The 16,423-nt window shown below is 42.3% G+C and overlaps 1 protein-coding gene across 1 annotated transcript in view; it reads left to right on the top strand.

The window, feature by feature from the left end:
* The window catches only part of LOC137543817 (broad substrate specificity ATP-binding cassette transporter ABCG2-like), a 104,296-nt gene that overhangs the window by 56,749 nt on the left and 31,124 nt on the right, over positions 1-16,423 (top strand). The window contains exons 8-9 of the mRNA XM_068264903.1: positions 4,085-4,189; positions 11,973-12,220. Coding sequence (XP_068121004.1) covers positions 4,085-4,189; positions 11,973-12,220 — 353 coding nt within the window. The remainder of the gene's footprint in view (positions 1-4,084; positions 4,190-11,972; positions 12,221-16,423) is intronic.

Genomic DNA, 16,423 nt, shown 5'->3' with positions numbered 1-16,423 from the left:
ATCATTACATTCAGGTGTTTAAATTACTGGCCACAGGTTTATAAAATCAAGCTTCTAGGTATGCAGACTAATTCTACAAACATTTGTGAAAGGATAGGTTGCTTGCAGGAGCTCAGTGAATTCCAACTTTAGTGCAGTGATGCTACCTGTGCAGTAAGTCTATTTATGTGATTTCCTTGCTATTAAATTGTCCACTGTTTCCTGTTAGTGGTATTGTAACTGAGTGGAAGCAATTGGTTGCAACAGAAAATCAACCATGAAGTGGTAGGTCATGTAAATTCACAGAGCGGGCTCAGCACATGCTGCATATTTATTACACAGAAGTCCCCAACTTTCTGCAGAGTTACAGACATCCACACTTAATGTGGCCATCTGTGGTGTAAAGCACACAACCACTGTACTCTAGAGCAGTGGAGACATTTACTCTGTAGTGAGTCTGGGTTTTGGTGATGCCAAGAAAATGGCGCTTGCCTGATTTGCACTGTGCTAAGTGTAAAGTCTGGAGGAGGCAGAGTATGGTGTGGGTGTAACGATCGGTGTAACACAGAGAGGATCTGATCATCGGTGATCTGCAGTATCACCGAAAATACAGATATATACCCGATTATTGATGATCTGCAGTATCACCGATAATCAGATATATTTCTAACCTCTGGACACCTGAGTAATATGAGTGTTTGGTGCAACAGTAATACTTTGAGGAGAGCACCCGTATAGAGGGTGCAAGGCAGTAAGAGATACTGCTCAGAGAACCGGTTCCTTCCAATGGTCTAATGCTACCCAAGGGGCGGAGCCAGGCTGAGAGTGGGAAGGACCAGAGAGTGAGTGACACCAATGGTGAAGTGTCACTGACAGGTCTGTGAACTATCTCCAAACAGGGAAGATAGTTCTCGAGGTCGGACAGGCCAGGTCGGCACCAGACAGACAGATCAGATACAGAGCCAGGAGACAGATTCGGAATCTTAGGACAAGCAGGGTTCAGCAACAGAGTATCAGATATAGCGAAGTACCAAATCAGAGATCAAGAGAGTTGTCAGGAAAGCAGAAAGTCATAACAGATAATAACAATGCCTAGTCTTAGGTATGAGCTCCGTGATCATCAACACCCTGTAACTAGTCTGATATATAACAGAGTGATAATACAGTTCCCTAGTCTTGGGGGTGAGTTCCTTGATCATCAACACCCTGGAACTAGTCTGAAGTATAACAGAATGGTAATACAGTTCCCTAGTCTTGGGGGTGAGTTCCTTGATCATCAACACCCGGGAACTAGTCTGAAGTAATAACACAGAAAATATCACAGATACTGACAAGGTCTGAGTGCTACCACGTAGTGATCGCAACGCCAGACACCAGAGAAATGACCAGCACCCAGTATATATACACAAGCGCTCTCCGGCGCCTCCCCTAAGTGCTGGACCAATGAAACCTGATAGAATTGTCAGCTGATCGGCTGGATCAGCTGACACCCTTCTGACTGTCATAAAGGCTCTGCCTCTCAGCGCGCGTCCTTCTGAACCTGTATGGACTATCAGTCCCAGCCACACCAGACATGTGTTGTAATGTATCTGCTGGTTTAAACGCGGGGCCAGCCGCACCGCTGTCAGAGCATGCGGCGGTTTCCCCGCGTTCAGCCATACTGCTAGTGGTAGGCCCATGCGTGCAAACCGCCGTGTCGGACGCGGACTCCGCCGCCTTGTTTACTGGGCATGCAGCGGTTTCTCCGCGCTCCGTCAGGCTAGTGGATGCAGGCCCATGCGCGCAAGCTGCCATGTTGGACGTGGAATTAGCCGCCTTACTCTGAGTACTCGCGGCGGCTTTTCCGCGGTTTCTCAAACAGTGCGTGACCTCACAAATGCTCTTCTGGAAGAATGGTCAAAACTTCCCATAAACACACTCCTGAACCTTGTAGAAAGCCTTCCTACAAGAGCTGTAATATCTGCAAATAGCAGGCCAACTCCATGTTAAAGCCTATGGATTAAGAATGTGATGTCATTAAAGTTTATTTATGTAAAGGCAGAAGTCCTAATACTTTTGGCAATATAGGCCCATATTCTATCAACTTTTCTCTTGTTTTCTCCAAGGAGATCTCTTCAAACCTTACCCATAAAATACCTTTAAAGTGTACCAGAGGCGGTAATTATACTTACTTGGGCCTTCCTCTAGCCCCATAAGCATGTCTGAGTCCCTCGCCGTTCTCCCGCGGTCTGCCTTTCAGCTGCAATCAGACCCGGTGACTGGTTCAGTCGTGTCAGTCCACTGGAGGCTGGTAAGGAACTCAGACGTGCTTATGGGGCTGGAGGAAGCCCCGGGTAAGTAGCAAATCTTTCTATATTATCGTCTCTGGTTTACTTTAAAGCTTCCACTATACAAGAAAATATTCAAAATAAGTTAATTACTTTTAACTTACTTTTTAATACATTTTTGAATTGCTAAGTACTATTTTTGAATAAGATGAAAAAGTATCTCCAGGGGAAAAAAACTCAGGAGAAAAAGTTAATTGGATAAGGGTCAGAGGCCACATACACACATCAGACCATAGTCTTTTGAAAATGAAAGATCACAGATCAATTTGACCCTTTTCCATGTAGTATGAGAGCCATACTCTACACAGTCTTTTCTATGGAGCTGAACTCCCCATCAGAAAAAAAATCTTTGCAAGATGCTGCACACACAGGTGCTGTACAGACACAAAAGATCAGTATCTGCAAAAGATCTGTTCCTGCCAAAGATCCGTTCCTGCAAATTGCATTCATAGTCTATGAGGTCTGCAGATCCACATACACACCTTGTTTAACTGGCATTCATCTGCTGATCAGACAATCATCTGCAGATCTGAAAATCCATCCTGGTGGATCTGATCTGCAGATGAATGTTAAACAAGGTGTGTATGATGATCTGCAGATATCATAGACTATGAATGCATTTTGCAGGAACAGATCTTTTGCAGGAACAGATCTTTTGCAGGAACAGATCTTTTGCAGGACCAGATCTTTTGCAGATACTGATCTTTTGAATGTGTACAGCATCTTTGTGTACATCACCTTGCAAAGATTTCTGTCTGATGGGGAGTTCAGCTCCATAGAATAGACTGTGTAGAGTATGGCTCTCATACTACATGGAAGGGGGTAAAATTGGTCTGTGATCTTTCATTTTCCAAAGACTATGGTCTGATGTGTGTATGAGCCTATAGGGTGTTATGACATCTATGGAAGACCTGGTACTTGACAATTGAAGCAAATTCAAGGCTTTCAGAAGCTTGGCAATCAGCAGTGTTTATTTCCCTTATATTCTTGCTGTACCCATCAAAAATCCCATTACCTGCACTTAAATGAGCAGTCCATGAGGTGTCATTGGATTGGGCATTATATTTAATAGGACTGACATTTTGATTTTTTTATATTTTTGGTCAAAACATGTCTTTTAAAAGTTATTGGCTGCATAGGTTTTTTAATTTTATTCTCTTTAGCTAGCAAACTGACCCGCCTATTTGAATGAGGTAGAGATTAATTCTACCAACCTTTATTGGCTGGGAGCATGCACTTGGGTAATCTGTTCCGTTCTGGATAACTTCAAAGCCTCTGGAGAAAACTACAGTGTCTGATGTACTTTAGAAAGCAGTTAGCTATAGTTTTCCAATATACTGACTAAACTGCTAATTACCTCTCACTCTCTTGATTGAACAATTTTATCAAATCTTAAGGTGCCCGCTAATGATACAATCTTACCACTTGTAGTGTAGTTAGATGGATGAGAATTAAAGCAGAATGACTTTTGATGGGCATGGTCACTTTAGGTATGTGCTGCTTTCCCACCATGCCTAAACTCAGAAAAACAAGGCCTGCATAGTATAGGCCCTAGTCTAAAACAACATTGTGTAGGCCCTATACTATAGGGCCTACACAATGTTGTTTTAGACCAGGCTATTTCACGGAGTTGCTCTAAAGTTGTATGTTGCTTTTAAAGTTGCATGATGTCCTTGTATAGATACTTTTTTTTTTTTTCTATTTTGTCTCTTCAATTCTGTACCTTTGCAAAACCAAGTCCATATGTAGTTAACGTCATGCACTGTTCTGTTTTATAGGCTATGTCTGTGAAGCACATAATAATCCTGCTGACTTCTTTCTGGATGTTATCAACGGAGACTCAAGTGCTGTTGCCTTAAGCAAACTGGAAGAAGTGGACTTAGGTACATAAGTCATGGTCTGCGCTAAAGTAGAACTCTGTGAAGTGAAATCTGTGTCAATTAATGATTTATGTATATCCACTGCTCTCATTGATATTTCTCCTCGCTTGCTGAGTAACCAGTCATGCTGAGTATGATATTGCCAAGACATGGTCTGTCCAGCGACGAGCAGTAAAATCATATTTTGCAGCTGAGTGGTTGGGATTTCAAACTGAAGCCAGTTGTTACATCAGCAGAAAGCAATAAAATTCTTACAACGCTTCTTATCCCTTCCTCTCCAATCACCTAGGACAAAGAAGGGTTACATTTCAGTTCAAGTTGTGAAATTATTTAAAATGCAGGTGCAAAAATAAACCTTTACTAAAGAGAACAGCAGTTGCAGTTAAACATGTTTTTCATGTCAGCTCCATGCCTTGTAAGGTTATTGCCAGACTTTACTGCAGAATTTCAATTGTTTACATAGCTTAGGTCCTAATAGCTAAGCCTTAGGATATATGCTAAAAGTGAACAAGTTTATCCGCTATAATCACATGATCAGGCGCTGAAGTTATTACAAGAAACAGTGGTTGATCTCCTGACATAAAGGCCAAATGTATCACCAGAGCCAAGACGATTGCGGAAGGGATGTGGATGTATGTATATATGTATGTGTGTATATATGTATATGTATGTATGTATGTATGTATGTATGTATGTATGTATGTATGTATGTATGTATGTATGTATGTATATATATATATTATTCTCTCAAGTTCATCAGTCACAGGAGTAGAAAGATATGCTCTTCCTTTGTGGCCAGGCTGAGATTAGCATATTATTAATAGAAGTGTACCCGAGGCAAAAATAGTAAAAACAAAGAACCTGTGAAGAGGGAAGTCACTGGATCCTGGAGAAGTGTCCCAGGTCCTCCTGGCCCCATCATTGCAGTGCACAGATCCGCAGAACATATCCAGCAAGAGCTTGTCAGATATGTTACGTGGACATGCTCCTCTTCATGCACAAGTGCGGCTGTACTGCCCCTGTGCAAGTATGACCGTGACTGCCCAATAATTCAGAGCCGCTTGCCCAGGAACGGCTCTTATTGTGCAGATGTGGCCACAGGTAGTGTAACAGATCCGGGGAATTTCTGTCACTTGAAACAGAGTCCCCGTTTATTGAGGAAAGGAAGACCAGGAGCCCAATAGTGCAGTATCGTTAAAGCCCTGGTGGTTCAATTTGTAGATAATACTCACAAGGATGGGTTGCAGTCCTGCAACCAACATATACGCGTGTGGGAAATTTTGACCGTTCCTGCTCGGTCGCCCGGCCTGCTCTGGAACTGGGCGGTCGCTCTCCTCCTTTGGTCTCCTCCACTAGTTGAATAAATCCCAATATAGTAGATATCTTCACCTCTGTGAGAGGTGTTGGGGTACTCAGTAGGTTTTGTGGCTAGGCACCCAAGCTATATAAGTATTCGCTAAAAAATAATAAAATTAGGTTTCTTGCCTCTACTGAAGACTCACTGGAATGGGTAACAGGAAGTCTTTATTAAAAACGGTTATACTGTTTACAACTCGTTTCACGGGACACAGCCTGCTTCCTCAGGTCAATAAAACAGAAAACCTAAAATCAAAACATTTGTTTTCACCCATTAAAATAGAGTAACAGACACTTGACATTACATAACAATATCACACGGCTAGCTGTTGAATTACTCCTATTACCACGTACAATGGATAGCTAACTCATGGGACTCGCTATACGCCTTGTATGTTGCACTTGCCTGCCGTATGCACATCAGGTCTGCCTTAATTGTAGCCCGGTCCGAGGAGCACACAAGTGCATGCAACACCCACTACAGCTGCCCCATTGGTAGCTGGTTACCTATTGTGATATATAATATACACTGCTTATTGTGGTAGACTGTATATATAGATCTTTAACCCATTCGCGTTCCGTCGTTTTCACGTGAGAAATGTTCACCTCCCATTCATTAGCCTATAACTTTATCACTACTTATCACAATGAACTGATCTATATCTTGTTTTTTTCCGCCACCAATTAGGCTTTCTTTGGGGGGTACATTTTTCTAAGCGCCACTTTACTGTAAATGCATTTTAACAGGAAGAATAAGAAAAAAATGGAAAAATTCATTATTTCTCAGTTTTCAGCCATTATAGTTTTAAAATAACACATGCCTCCATAATTAAAACTCACGTATTGTATTTGCCCATATGTCCCGGTTATTACACCGTTAAAATTATGTCCCTATCACAATGTATGGCGACAATATTTTATTTGGAAATAAAGGTGCATTTTTTTCCATTTTGCATCTATCACTATTTACAAGTTTAAAATAAAAAAATATAGAAATATTTCATCTTTACATTGATATTTAAAAAGTTTAGACCCTTAGGTAAATATTTACATGTTTTTTTTTTTTTTTATTGTAATGGTTTTTTTTTTTTTATAGTAAACAATTTATTTGGGTAGTTTTGGGAGGGTGGGAGGTAAACAATAGATTTATAATGTAAATGTGTGTTAATTTTTTTTTTTTTTTTTTTTTTTTTTTTTTTACTTTCAGTTGTAGTATTACTTTTTGGCCACAAGAGGCCATGAGTTTGTTTACACGACGTCACTCTAAGCGTAACACACGCTTAGAGTGACGCATCGGGGAGGGAACAGCCAGAAAAAGCACAGCTTCCGAGAGAAGCTGTCGCTTTTTCAGCGGGGGAGAGGAATCCGTGATCGGGCACCATAGCCCGATACATTGATTCCTTGGCTACCGAATCCGCGGCCGGGAGTGCGCGTGCACGCTCGCGATCGGCCGCGGGAGCGCGCGGTAGTGCGCATGGTTCCTGGACGTAGTTTCTACGTCCAGGAACCAAAATAGGTTAATAAAATTCTAATAATAATAATAAACTTCCATGTAGTTAAAAATCAAAAAAGTGCCTAATTTTTGACAATTATATGCATAACTTTACAACTGACACACCGGTGCAAGGAAACTAGGTGGCATCACTAGTTATGAATGAAATTAGCCATTATATCAACTGCATAGGTATGTAACTTACAATGGAGAATATTTCAATAACAATGTTATATGCTTCACGATTACACAAATGCCCGCATTAAAATGCCTGAATATAAACTATATTTTTAAAAAGTTGTAAAATTAGTAAAAGTGCATATTTTTATCTATATGACCCCCCCCCCCCCTCGTATAAAAGGGGTCTGGTGTTTTTTTTTTAAGACAAATTGTTATTTGGTTTTCACTTTGTCCAACAGAATCATAAAATTTACACAATTACAAGGTGTTATATCAAAATCAGGTGAAATATAGTATAACTTCCTTATCTTGAAAATATATTATTTATATACTAAATTAAGGTTCAGTTAAACATTTATTAGAACTCCACCTTAGTCCGACAAATATGCCCTATTGGACAAAACCTTTTTAACCCCTTTCCTTCCCCCCCCTCCCCCGGCCCTCCCACCCTCCCTTGTCTCTGGTTCCAAACTTTTATAGGATAAACACCTATGTCACCTTTAGCTTCCCTAATGTGCCCAACAAATGTTCTGTTAAATACCATTTTGTATCTTTGAAAGGTAATACTACCTCAATTATTTCTCCTTTAGAAAAGGTCTTTGTAATAAACGGTCTCCAGGTTTTAAAGAAATTTTGTTTTTTTTTGTGGGGGTCTGGTGTTTTATGTGGGGAAGCTACAAAGAGTACCATAGTATGCTGTGCCTATAATGGGATTTCTATCCTCTGAAATCAAAGCGGAGAAGAAGCTCTTACCTGAAATTCTAGCCTTGCCGTGCGGGTGCGCATAGAACGCATCTGTCCGCTTAAATGTATTACTGCAGGGCTTTAGCCTCTTGTCACACACAACATGGGCGCAGCCATTACAACAGACAGGAGACCTTGCACTCGAGCGACCAGGTTATGCATGATGAGGAGCTCCACAACGAGTGGACTGGAAGCGCTGGTTCTAATCGCCCTGCAGTAACACATTAAAGCCGGCAGAGCGGGCAGACGCGCTCTATCTATGCGCACCCGCACGCCAAAGCTACAATTTCAGGTAAGAGCTTCTTCTCCACTTTGATTTCACAGAGGATAGAAATCCCATTATAGGCACAGCATACTATGGTACTCTTTGTAGCTTCCCCATATAAAACACCAGACCCCTTTATATGAGGTGGTCTCATATAGATAAAAATATGCACTTTTACTAATTTTACAACTTTTTAAAAGTATAGTTTATATTCAGGCATTTTAATGTGGGCATTTGTATAATCTTAATGCATATAACAATGTTACTGAAATATTCTCCATTGTAAGTTACATACCTATGCAGTTGATATAATGGGTAATTTCATTCATAACTAGTGATGCCACCTAGTTTCCTTGCACCAGTGTGTCAGTTGTAAAGTTATGCGTATAATTATCGAAAAAATTAGGCACTTTTTTGCTTTTTAACTACATGGACAATTATTATTATTATTATTATTATTAGAATGTTATTAAAGATCTATATATACAGTCACCCGCTAGCCGTGTGATATTGTTATGTAATGTCAAGTGTCTGTTACTCTATTTTAATGGGTGAAAACAAATGTTTTGATTTTAGGTTTTCTGTTTTATTGACCTGAGGAAGCGGGCTGCATCCCATGAAACGCGTTGTCAACAGTATAACCGTTTTTTAATAAAGACTCCCTGTTACCCATTCCAGTGAGTCTTCAATCGAAATAAGAATCCTCTATGAAAAAAATATTTTTTTGCAAATACTTATATAGCTTGGGCGCCTCCCGACAAACCCTATTGAGATGTGGCCACACTCACTCTGGTTCAGCACGGCCGCTCTTGTGCATGAAGAGGTATGGAGTTACAATCCTCAAGAAGGTCCCAGGCAGCAGCGGTGGTCTGAAGGAGGACGCAGGAAGCCTCTAGAGCATACATGTCAAACTCCAGCCTGTGAGCCAAATCTGGCACTCGGAGCTGGCACTCTGAGTTTTTCCAACTCTGCATTAGGTTTGGCCCACTCAAGACCACCAGAGAAGCTATATTGGAGGGTATGCCCTAGATCACTAGGGAAGCCATATGGGGAGGGAGAAAGCACTAGACACCAGAGAACTGTATAGGGGAAAGAGGGGACCACTAGACACTAGGAAATTGTATAGGGGAGGGAGAGAAAACCACTAAACACTAGAACAGTATAGATCAGGGAGGGAGGACAACTAAACACCAAGGAACTGTATAAGAAAGTGTGGGGACCTCTAAACACCAGGCAACTGTATAGGGGAGGGCCACTAGACAGCAGGGAACTGTATAGGGGAATGAGGGGGCTATTAGACACCAGGGAACTTTATAAGGGAGAGATGACCACTAGACATTGCTGTTGGCCCGCAACTTAAGCAGCCCATACACTCAGCCGATTTTCTGGCCGACCGATCGATCCCGATCGATCGATTGCAAATCGGTTGGCCAATCGACCGACCGACGGCCGATTTCGATCGATTTCGATGGATTTCCATCGAACTTGCAGGGTGGAAAATTTAGGTCGATCTGATGAGATTGCTTATCAGTTTGCATTGGCCTTAATGGAAATCTGATGGCAAAAAAATGCCATCAGATCGAATTTCAATAGATTTCAAACTGAAATCTATTGGAATTCTATCCTGGTAAAAAATGTTCTAAAAACGCATCAGATAGATCATCAGATGCATTTCTTATCTATCTGCTGCCAATCTGACGAGTGTATGGGCACCTTTAGTCGCAGAGCTCAATTTTGGCCCACTTTGTATTTGAGTTTGACACCCCTGCTCTAGAGGGAGGGAGTTGCTTCCCTCATCTTAGGCAAGTTTTTGTTTTGTTTTGTTGTTTACAAAGGCTTTCCACACATAAGGCACCATGCTGAAGGTTTTTCTCTGTCATTGACGCTGCTTTAGGTTATCTGAAGACCAGTCTCTGCTAATCTTATAACGAATGACACATGATCAGAGATGGTGGTAGGATGCTAAAAAGAGCAGCATATTGAGGCGGGGAGGAGGCGGCAAAATTTACAGCTCGGGCCATAAAATGGCCATATACTTGCAGACAGCCACCAGATTTGATCAGCAGATGGATCCCTCTGATCAGAGAGGAGTCCATTACTGCCATACACTGCAATTTCTTTTAATAGATTTCACCTTTAAATCTATTAAAAAATTCTATGGAGCCACCATGCAGGCCCCCAGTTGTGATGTTCCCCCATCTAAAATGTACTCCCTCAGGCCCATGCAGAGCATTGCAGTGGAGTGCACACTTACCCATCAGACTATGGGCTTTTCCTGTGTCCCCTCTCCACCCCACCCTCCCAGAGCGCCTGTACTATTGTGACCCCGTGGTATGTACGTATCAAGGAACACGATTGCAGAAAATGTACTTCTGCTGCCGCTTGTCTGTGCATCCTGACACAGGCTTTCCCTGGTGCACATTGTGTGCAGTCGTGTTCATTGATAAAGAGGCACTCCGTTGCCACGAAACATCAGATCATGAATCATTAGCCGCAAATGAAGACTTTTGAATTTACATGAAGTGCCAGTCTGTGGCTACTCTGTATGTCTTGGTCGATCCAGTGACTACAACCTGAGAACCCACATTATGTCGGGAAACTTGCCAGATAGTGTGTACACGCCACTTACTTCTATTATTGGTCATGAGGTACAGGTGGTGAGCTTTGGGAGTGAACACAGGAAGAGCGTGCCGGCAGATAGGTGAGAGCGTGCTCTGCTGCCAACACTCTGTACGGGTCTGGGGAGGAAATTTTAGGTGGATGGGACATGAGAAGGGGGGAGGGGCTTCATCGTTTGCCTTGAAACCTACCTCTGAGCACCCAACCGCCCCCCTCTTAACTTGATTTTTCTGTCCAGAGTGATCAATAGTTTTGTTTGATTTCAGCTGGAAATAAATCAGCCATGTTGTGGCATTCAGAACATAGCAAAATTACATTGGATACAAACATGAGGCAATCATGAGATAGCTACCTGTGTAAAGTTTTCACAGGATTGCCCATTTTCACATAATTTGGATTCAGGTTCATTTTAAAGTGAACCTCCGGACTAAAAATCGACTCAGCAGCACTGAAAAGGCTTTGTGTTTCTTTAACAGTTTCACAGCATCAGAATTTTGTTTCTCTTATACAAGCCTCATTTTTAGCTGCACAGAAGAAAACTGCCCGGGCTTTTTTCCTCTGATGCTGTGCAAAGCATGATGGGATTTCTGATTTTGTTGTTCTCGTTCTGCTGTTTTGGTGCAATTTTTTTTTTTTTTTTACATTTTGAATTTGACATTTGAAGCCTAGCGTGTGCAGCTGGGAGGGGTAATCAGGACACAGGATAGTTGGAAGTGTCTCCTGGCCCTTGTCACCTCCTTTCAACCAACAAGATGGCTTCCCCCATGACAAAGATGGCAGCCCCCATGAATCACAAACATTTGCCTGTTCTTTTAAAACCGGGTGGGTAAGAGATTATATTACCTATCTATTCTAATTAACATAACTAATGTAACTTAATGACAGTATGTTTGTTTAGGCTGAAGTTCCTCTTTAAGCTCTGGCCAGATCCTATGTTGATACATTTTTGTCCTGAAATAATCCAGACCTGCACAAGTAATCTAAACATTATATTGTACATTGGTAATTGGTATTTTACTCACTAATAGATGTACAACTGTCAGTTACCAATGTAATACGAGCACTAAATCACCAAGCTGGAGCATGATAACTGAGAACAGGTTTACATAAGCTGTGTGTTAACTTTATAGGTACAGAAGAGGTGAATGATGGAGGATGTCAAACCATAGTGGAAAAGTTGGCTATTGAGTTCTGCAACAGCAACTATTACAAAGAGACCATGGCAGAGTTGGAAAAACTGTCCATCGGGGAAAAAGTGAAGACCAATATCTTCAGCAGACAAATCACTTACAACACTTCGTTCTTTCACCAACTCAAATGGGTCTCCAAAAGAACCTTCAAAAATCTCCTTGGAAATCCTCAAGCATCAATAGCTCAGGTGAGAGGCTTGTCAGTCTCTTCCCCACCCCACAACCCTTTGTTAAGCAGAATGGTGTCTCTTTTTTTTTTTTTATGCTTTCTAGTCATTTGATACAAGCACTTATACCTGACATTTGCAGCCTGTCTAAATTCATTTTAACTACTTGAGGACCACAGTGTGAAACCTCCCTAAAGACCAGGCCAATGTTCACTAAATTGGCCACTGCGCTTTAAGGCCTTGCTGCAGGGCCGCACAACACGGCACACAAGTGATTTCCCCGCCCTTTTCTCCCCACCAACAGAGCTTTCTGTTGGTGGGGTCTGATCGCCCCCCAGATGTTTGTTTATTTTTTAATAAATTTTTTATCTTTTATTTTTGAATAAAAATGGTGTTTTTTTTTTTTTTTTTTTTTTGTCCCTCTCCCTCCCTTCCCCCGCCAGCCAATCAGTGCTATCGGCTGTGATAGGCTTCAGACTATCACAGCGGATCCTTTTGAGACTATGGAGGGGACAGCCGAGTGACACAGATGTCCCCTGTACAGCTTTGCCTTAGATCGCAGCGCTGTACCCAGTAAATAGACGTGTAACAGTCTCCTAGCGGCGATCACGGAGATGTGCGATCTGCAGTAGCCGGCCCCAGGACCTGACGCTAATCGGTGTAAGGCGGTCCTGAGGCTGCCGCCGTGGTCATGCCCATTGGCGTGACGTGGTCTTTAGGTAGTTAACAAGGTAGTGCAGTTTTTCAAGTGCTGATCGTTTCAGGAAAGGGGCAAATGTATTGAGACAGGTGCAAAAAGAACTGAAGTAAAAGTCGATCAGTTGCTTGGAGCAACTAGACATACCCCAATTTTGCTTGGTCGTGCTGAGAAACCGCTTTTTTTTTATTTTTATTAAATCAAGCCCAGTATGTTCACATGATAGTATTCAATGCATACCTACAAACAAATGCGTTAAACTGAAACTTCACATTTGCTAAATAATTGCTACAGACTTACTGTATATCCATGCTCCGCAAGATGTTTTGTAATTTAATGCTTTAAATTATATCTTTCCATTTTGGATTTGCAGCCAGTCATGAGTTTCCAAAACTGTTAGAAGCTCAAATTGCTTTTATGTATTTATTTTTTTACAAGCTTGGAATCTGTACTCTTTGTGGAGTACAGAAAGCCTTGCTACATTTACCTGCACAGAGAAATAAGGGCCCGTTTCCGCTAGAGCGGAAACCGGGCAGAATTCACAGTTTCCCCGCAGGCAAATCACACGGGGAAACTCTGCCATAGGAGACAGTGGCGCCGCTGGCCGAATCGCTTACCTTAGCGATTGGGCCGACATTGCCATCAGTTTCTGTGCGGGAGGCTGCGAATCCCATAGCCATGTATGACACGGTTTATGGGATTCATCAGCGTTCCCACAGACCATGAAGTGCCACCGCACATCTCACAGCCGCGTGCGGCACTAGTGGAAACGGACCCTAACTCATTTTCTACACCAGCACTAATCCATTGACCGCTGGCAAATTTGGGACACTCCCATGTCACTATCTTGGTACAGAATTCAATAATTGAATGTTACATCTTTGTTTTACTTGCTTATGCAAGCTGAAATATGGTTTGCCATTAATCTCAAAAATGATTTAATCTAACAAGCTATCCTGTGAGCATGGGGGAAGAATGGGTGTGTTTGGAAGGTGTGCCATAGATTGCTGCGGAATGCTGCAGTACCTAGCTATGTACCAGTTTATCAGCAACTCTTTTTCTTGAGGCAAGATTTAGGCCTCTTTCACATGGGCAAATGACAGGTGATGAATTCACCACCAGTCAGCTGCTCTCCTGCACCAGCCAGGTGCTTGCTAGCGCTAGACAGGTGGCTTCCCATGAAGTCACATCTGAGCACGGCCGCCTTGTAACACCACTGCATGTCAGCACTTTACACATGTGGTATTACAACTACAGTGAAACCTTGGTTTGTGAGCATAATTTGATCCGGAAGCATGCTTGTAATCCAAAGCATTCTTATATCAAAGCAAATTTCCCCATAAGCGCTATGGAAACTCAGATGATTCGTTCCACAATCCAAAAACCGTTATATAAAAAAGTTTAATACAAAGTTAAGTAACTAATACTAGAGTCATTGCCATCTTGTGGCTCTCCCCAAACTTTTTTGTGTGTGTGCATTTGTGGCTTTAACAAGGAACATATCCAATGAAAGTTGCTTTTGTCTACTTTTGAGTATTTCATGGAAATGTGACTTTGTAGAGTCCCGACACTCAGATTAAAGTGTACCTAAACCAAAAAAAGAGAGTTTCTCTTACCTGGGGCTTCTACCAGCCCCCTGCAGCTGTCCTGTGCCTGCGCCGGACCTCAACGATCCTCCGTTCCCCCGCAGCAGCTTAGTTTCGCACTGCACCTGCACGTCCTTGGCCACGCTCATCCTCATTCGCGCTCCCATCTGAGAGAGTGTCCTGTGCAGGCACAGTACGAGGTCTTCTCTTACTGCGCCTGTGCAGTACGTTCTCGCCGACAGGAGCGTGAATGAAGACCCACGTGGCCAGGGCCATGCAAGTGCAGTGGCCTGCCGACTATCAGGTGGCAGAAATGAAACTAAGCAGCGGCAGGAGAACGGACGATTGTTGACAACTGGCGCTGGCACAGGACGGCTGCAGGGGCTGGTAGAAGCCGTAAGTGAAACTCTTCTTTTCTTTGGTTTAGGTTCATTTTAAGTACAGATAGGGTTAGTTCACACTCGGCACTTGCTCGCCGCTTGCCCCATGATTGCACTCGTTCAGCAATCGTGAATAACCATCGACTCAGTTGTGGTGATGTGACACGTGTAAACATTTTTGCTTTTATATCAAGATGTTGCTTGTATATCAAGTCAAAATTTCACAAACATTTTTTGATTGTATTTCAAATTGCTCTAAAACCAAGTTACTCTCAATCCAAGGTTTTACCGTACTACAATTCAGCTGCATTTAAATTGCACCCCCCCCCTCCTCCCCCGTGTACTAAAATGTTTCCCACATGAACTCCTCTGGTCCTGTTTTCTTTCTAGAACTATAATAGGCTTTTGTAGACCATCTAGACTCGCACTTCTTCAGCTTCTCTGTTGAAGGGTTACGGTTTCCACACCTTCCCTTGTAAGTCATTGCACAGTTTTCTCTCACTCATGTATACTTCTTACCTATGTGATAAAAGCTGGAATTGTCTAATGCTGGGCATACACGGGCCGATGTACCCTTATCAATCGAGCCGCTGATGGCTCGATTGATCATTTTCGACAGGTCCGATGACCCGCCGGATCGATACCCCGCTCGATCCCCACGGGCGGACAATAGCGGGGAATCGAGCGGAAGATAAGGAACGCCCGTGGGGACGAGCGGGAACCGATCCGGCCGCCCGCAGGGACGCAGCGGGAGTCGATCCATGCCGGGTCGACTCGTGTATGCCCAGCATTAAGGTAGCCATATACTATACAATTTTACAACTGTAACTTGAAATGGATTTGCAGTTATTACAATCGATAATTATGGCTATAATTGATCTGAAGATTGATAGCCAATAACGGTATTTAGTCGGTTATAAAATAGTCAAGCATTATATCATTCATAATCAAAATGAAGTGCTAATTGAAGAGTATAAGGCCAGCTTAAAGTGTACCAGAGATGACATGGTGAGATAGACATGCGTATATACAGTGGCAAGCATACAGACACTTATGCTGTGCTCCTTAAATCTGCTTTGTAAATGTTTATACATAAAATTAAACCTTGAGATATGTAAAAGAGCATTTTTAGGAGTAGAAGGATAGATCCAAATGTTTATATCATTAGTTTATTTTCATCTCTGGTTCACTTTAAGTGTAATTGTTGCTTGTACTTCTACAGCTGCTGTAGAACTCTTGTGACAAGTTCACTTTGTGTGCTTTCTGTTTCGTAGCAGTCTGCGTATTAAATAGAATCTGGGAATTGAATGTTGAATGGATATCTCTGTCATCCTAAAAAGAGCTTTGCCTGCCGGACCTTGTGACAAGAATTAGTTCCCAGAACTTGGTGTTAATTGTCCTGCCCAATTTTGCATTGTATGTACCTCTTTCTTTAATGTCCCCGACACCTCATTAGCACTGGATTTCCAAGGCTTTCTATGCATGGTACACCGTTCATTAAAGCCATTTCACCTCATCTGACTTAAATTAGTTCTGATATGATCCTTGTTTTCCAGCAGGG

Source organism: Hyperolius riggenbachi, unplaced genomic scaffold, assembly GCF_040937935.1.
Source record: "Hyperolius riggenbachi isolate aHypRig1 unplaced genomic scaffold, aHypRig1.pri scaffold_211, whole genome shotgun sequence".
Classification (NCBI taxonomy): Eukaryota; Metazoa; Chordata; class Amphibia; order Anura; family Hyperoliidae; genus Hyperolius; species Hyperolius riggenbachi.
This window is presented reverse-complemented; position numbering and strand designations above follow the sequence as displayed.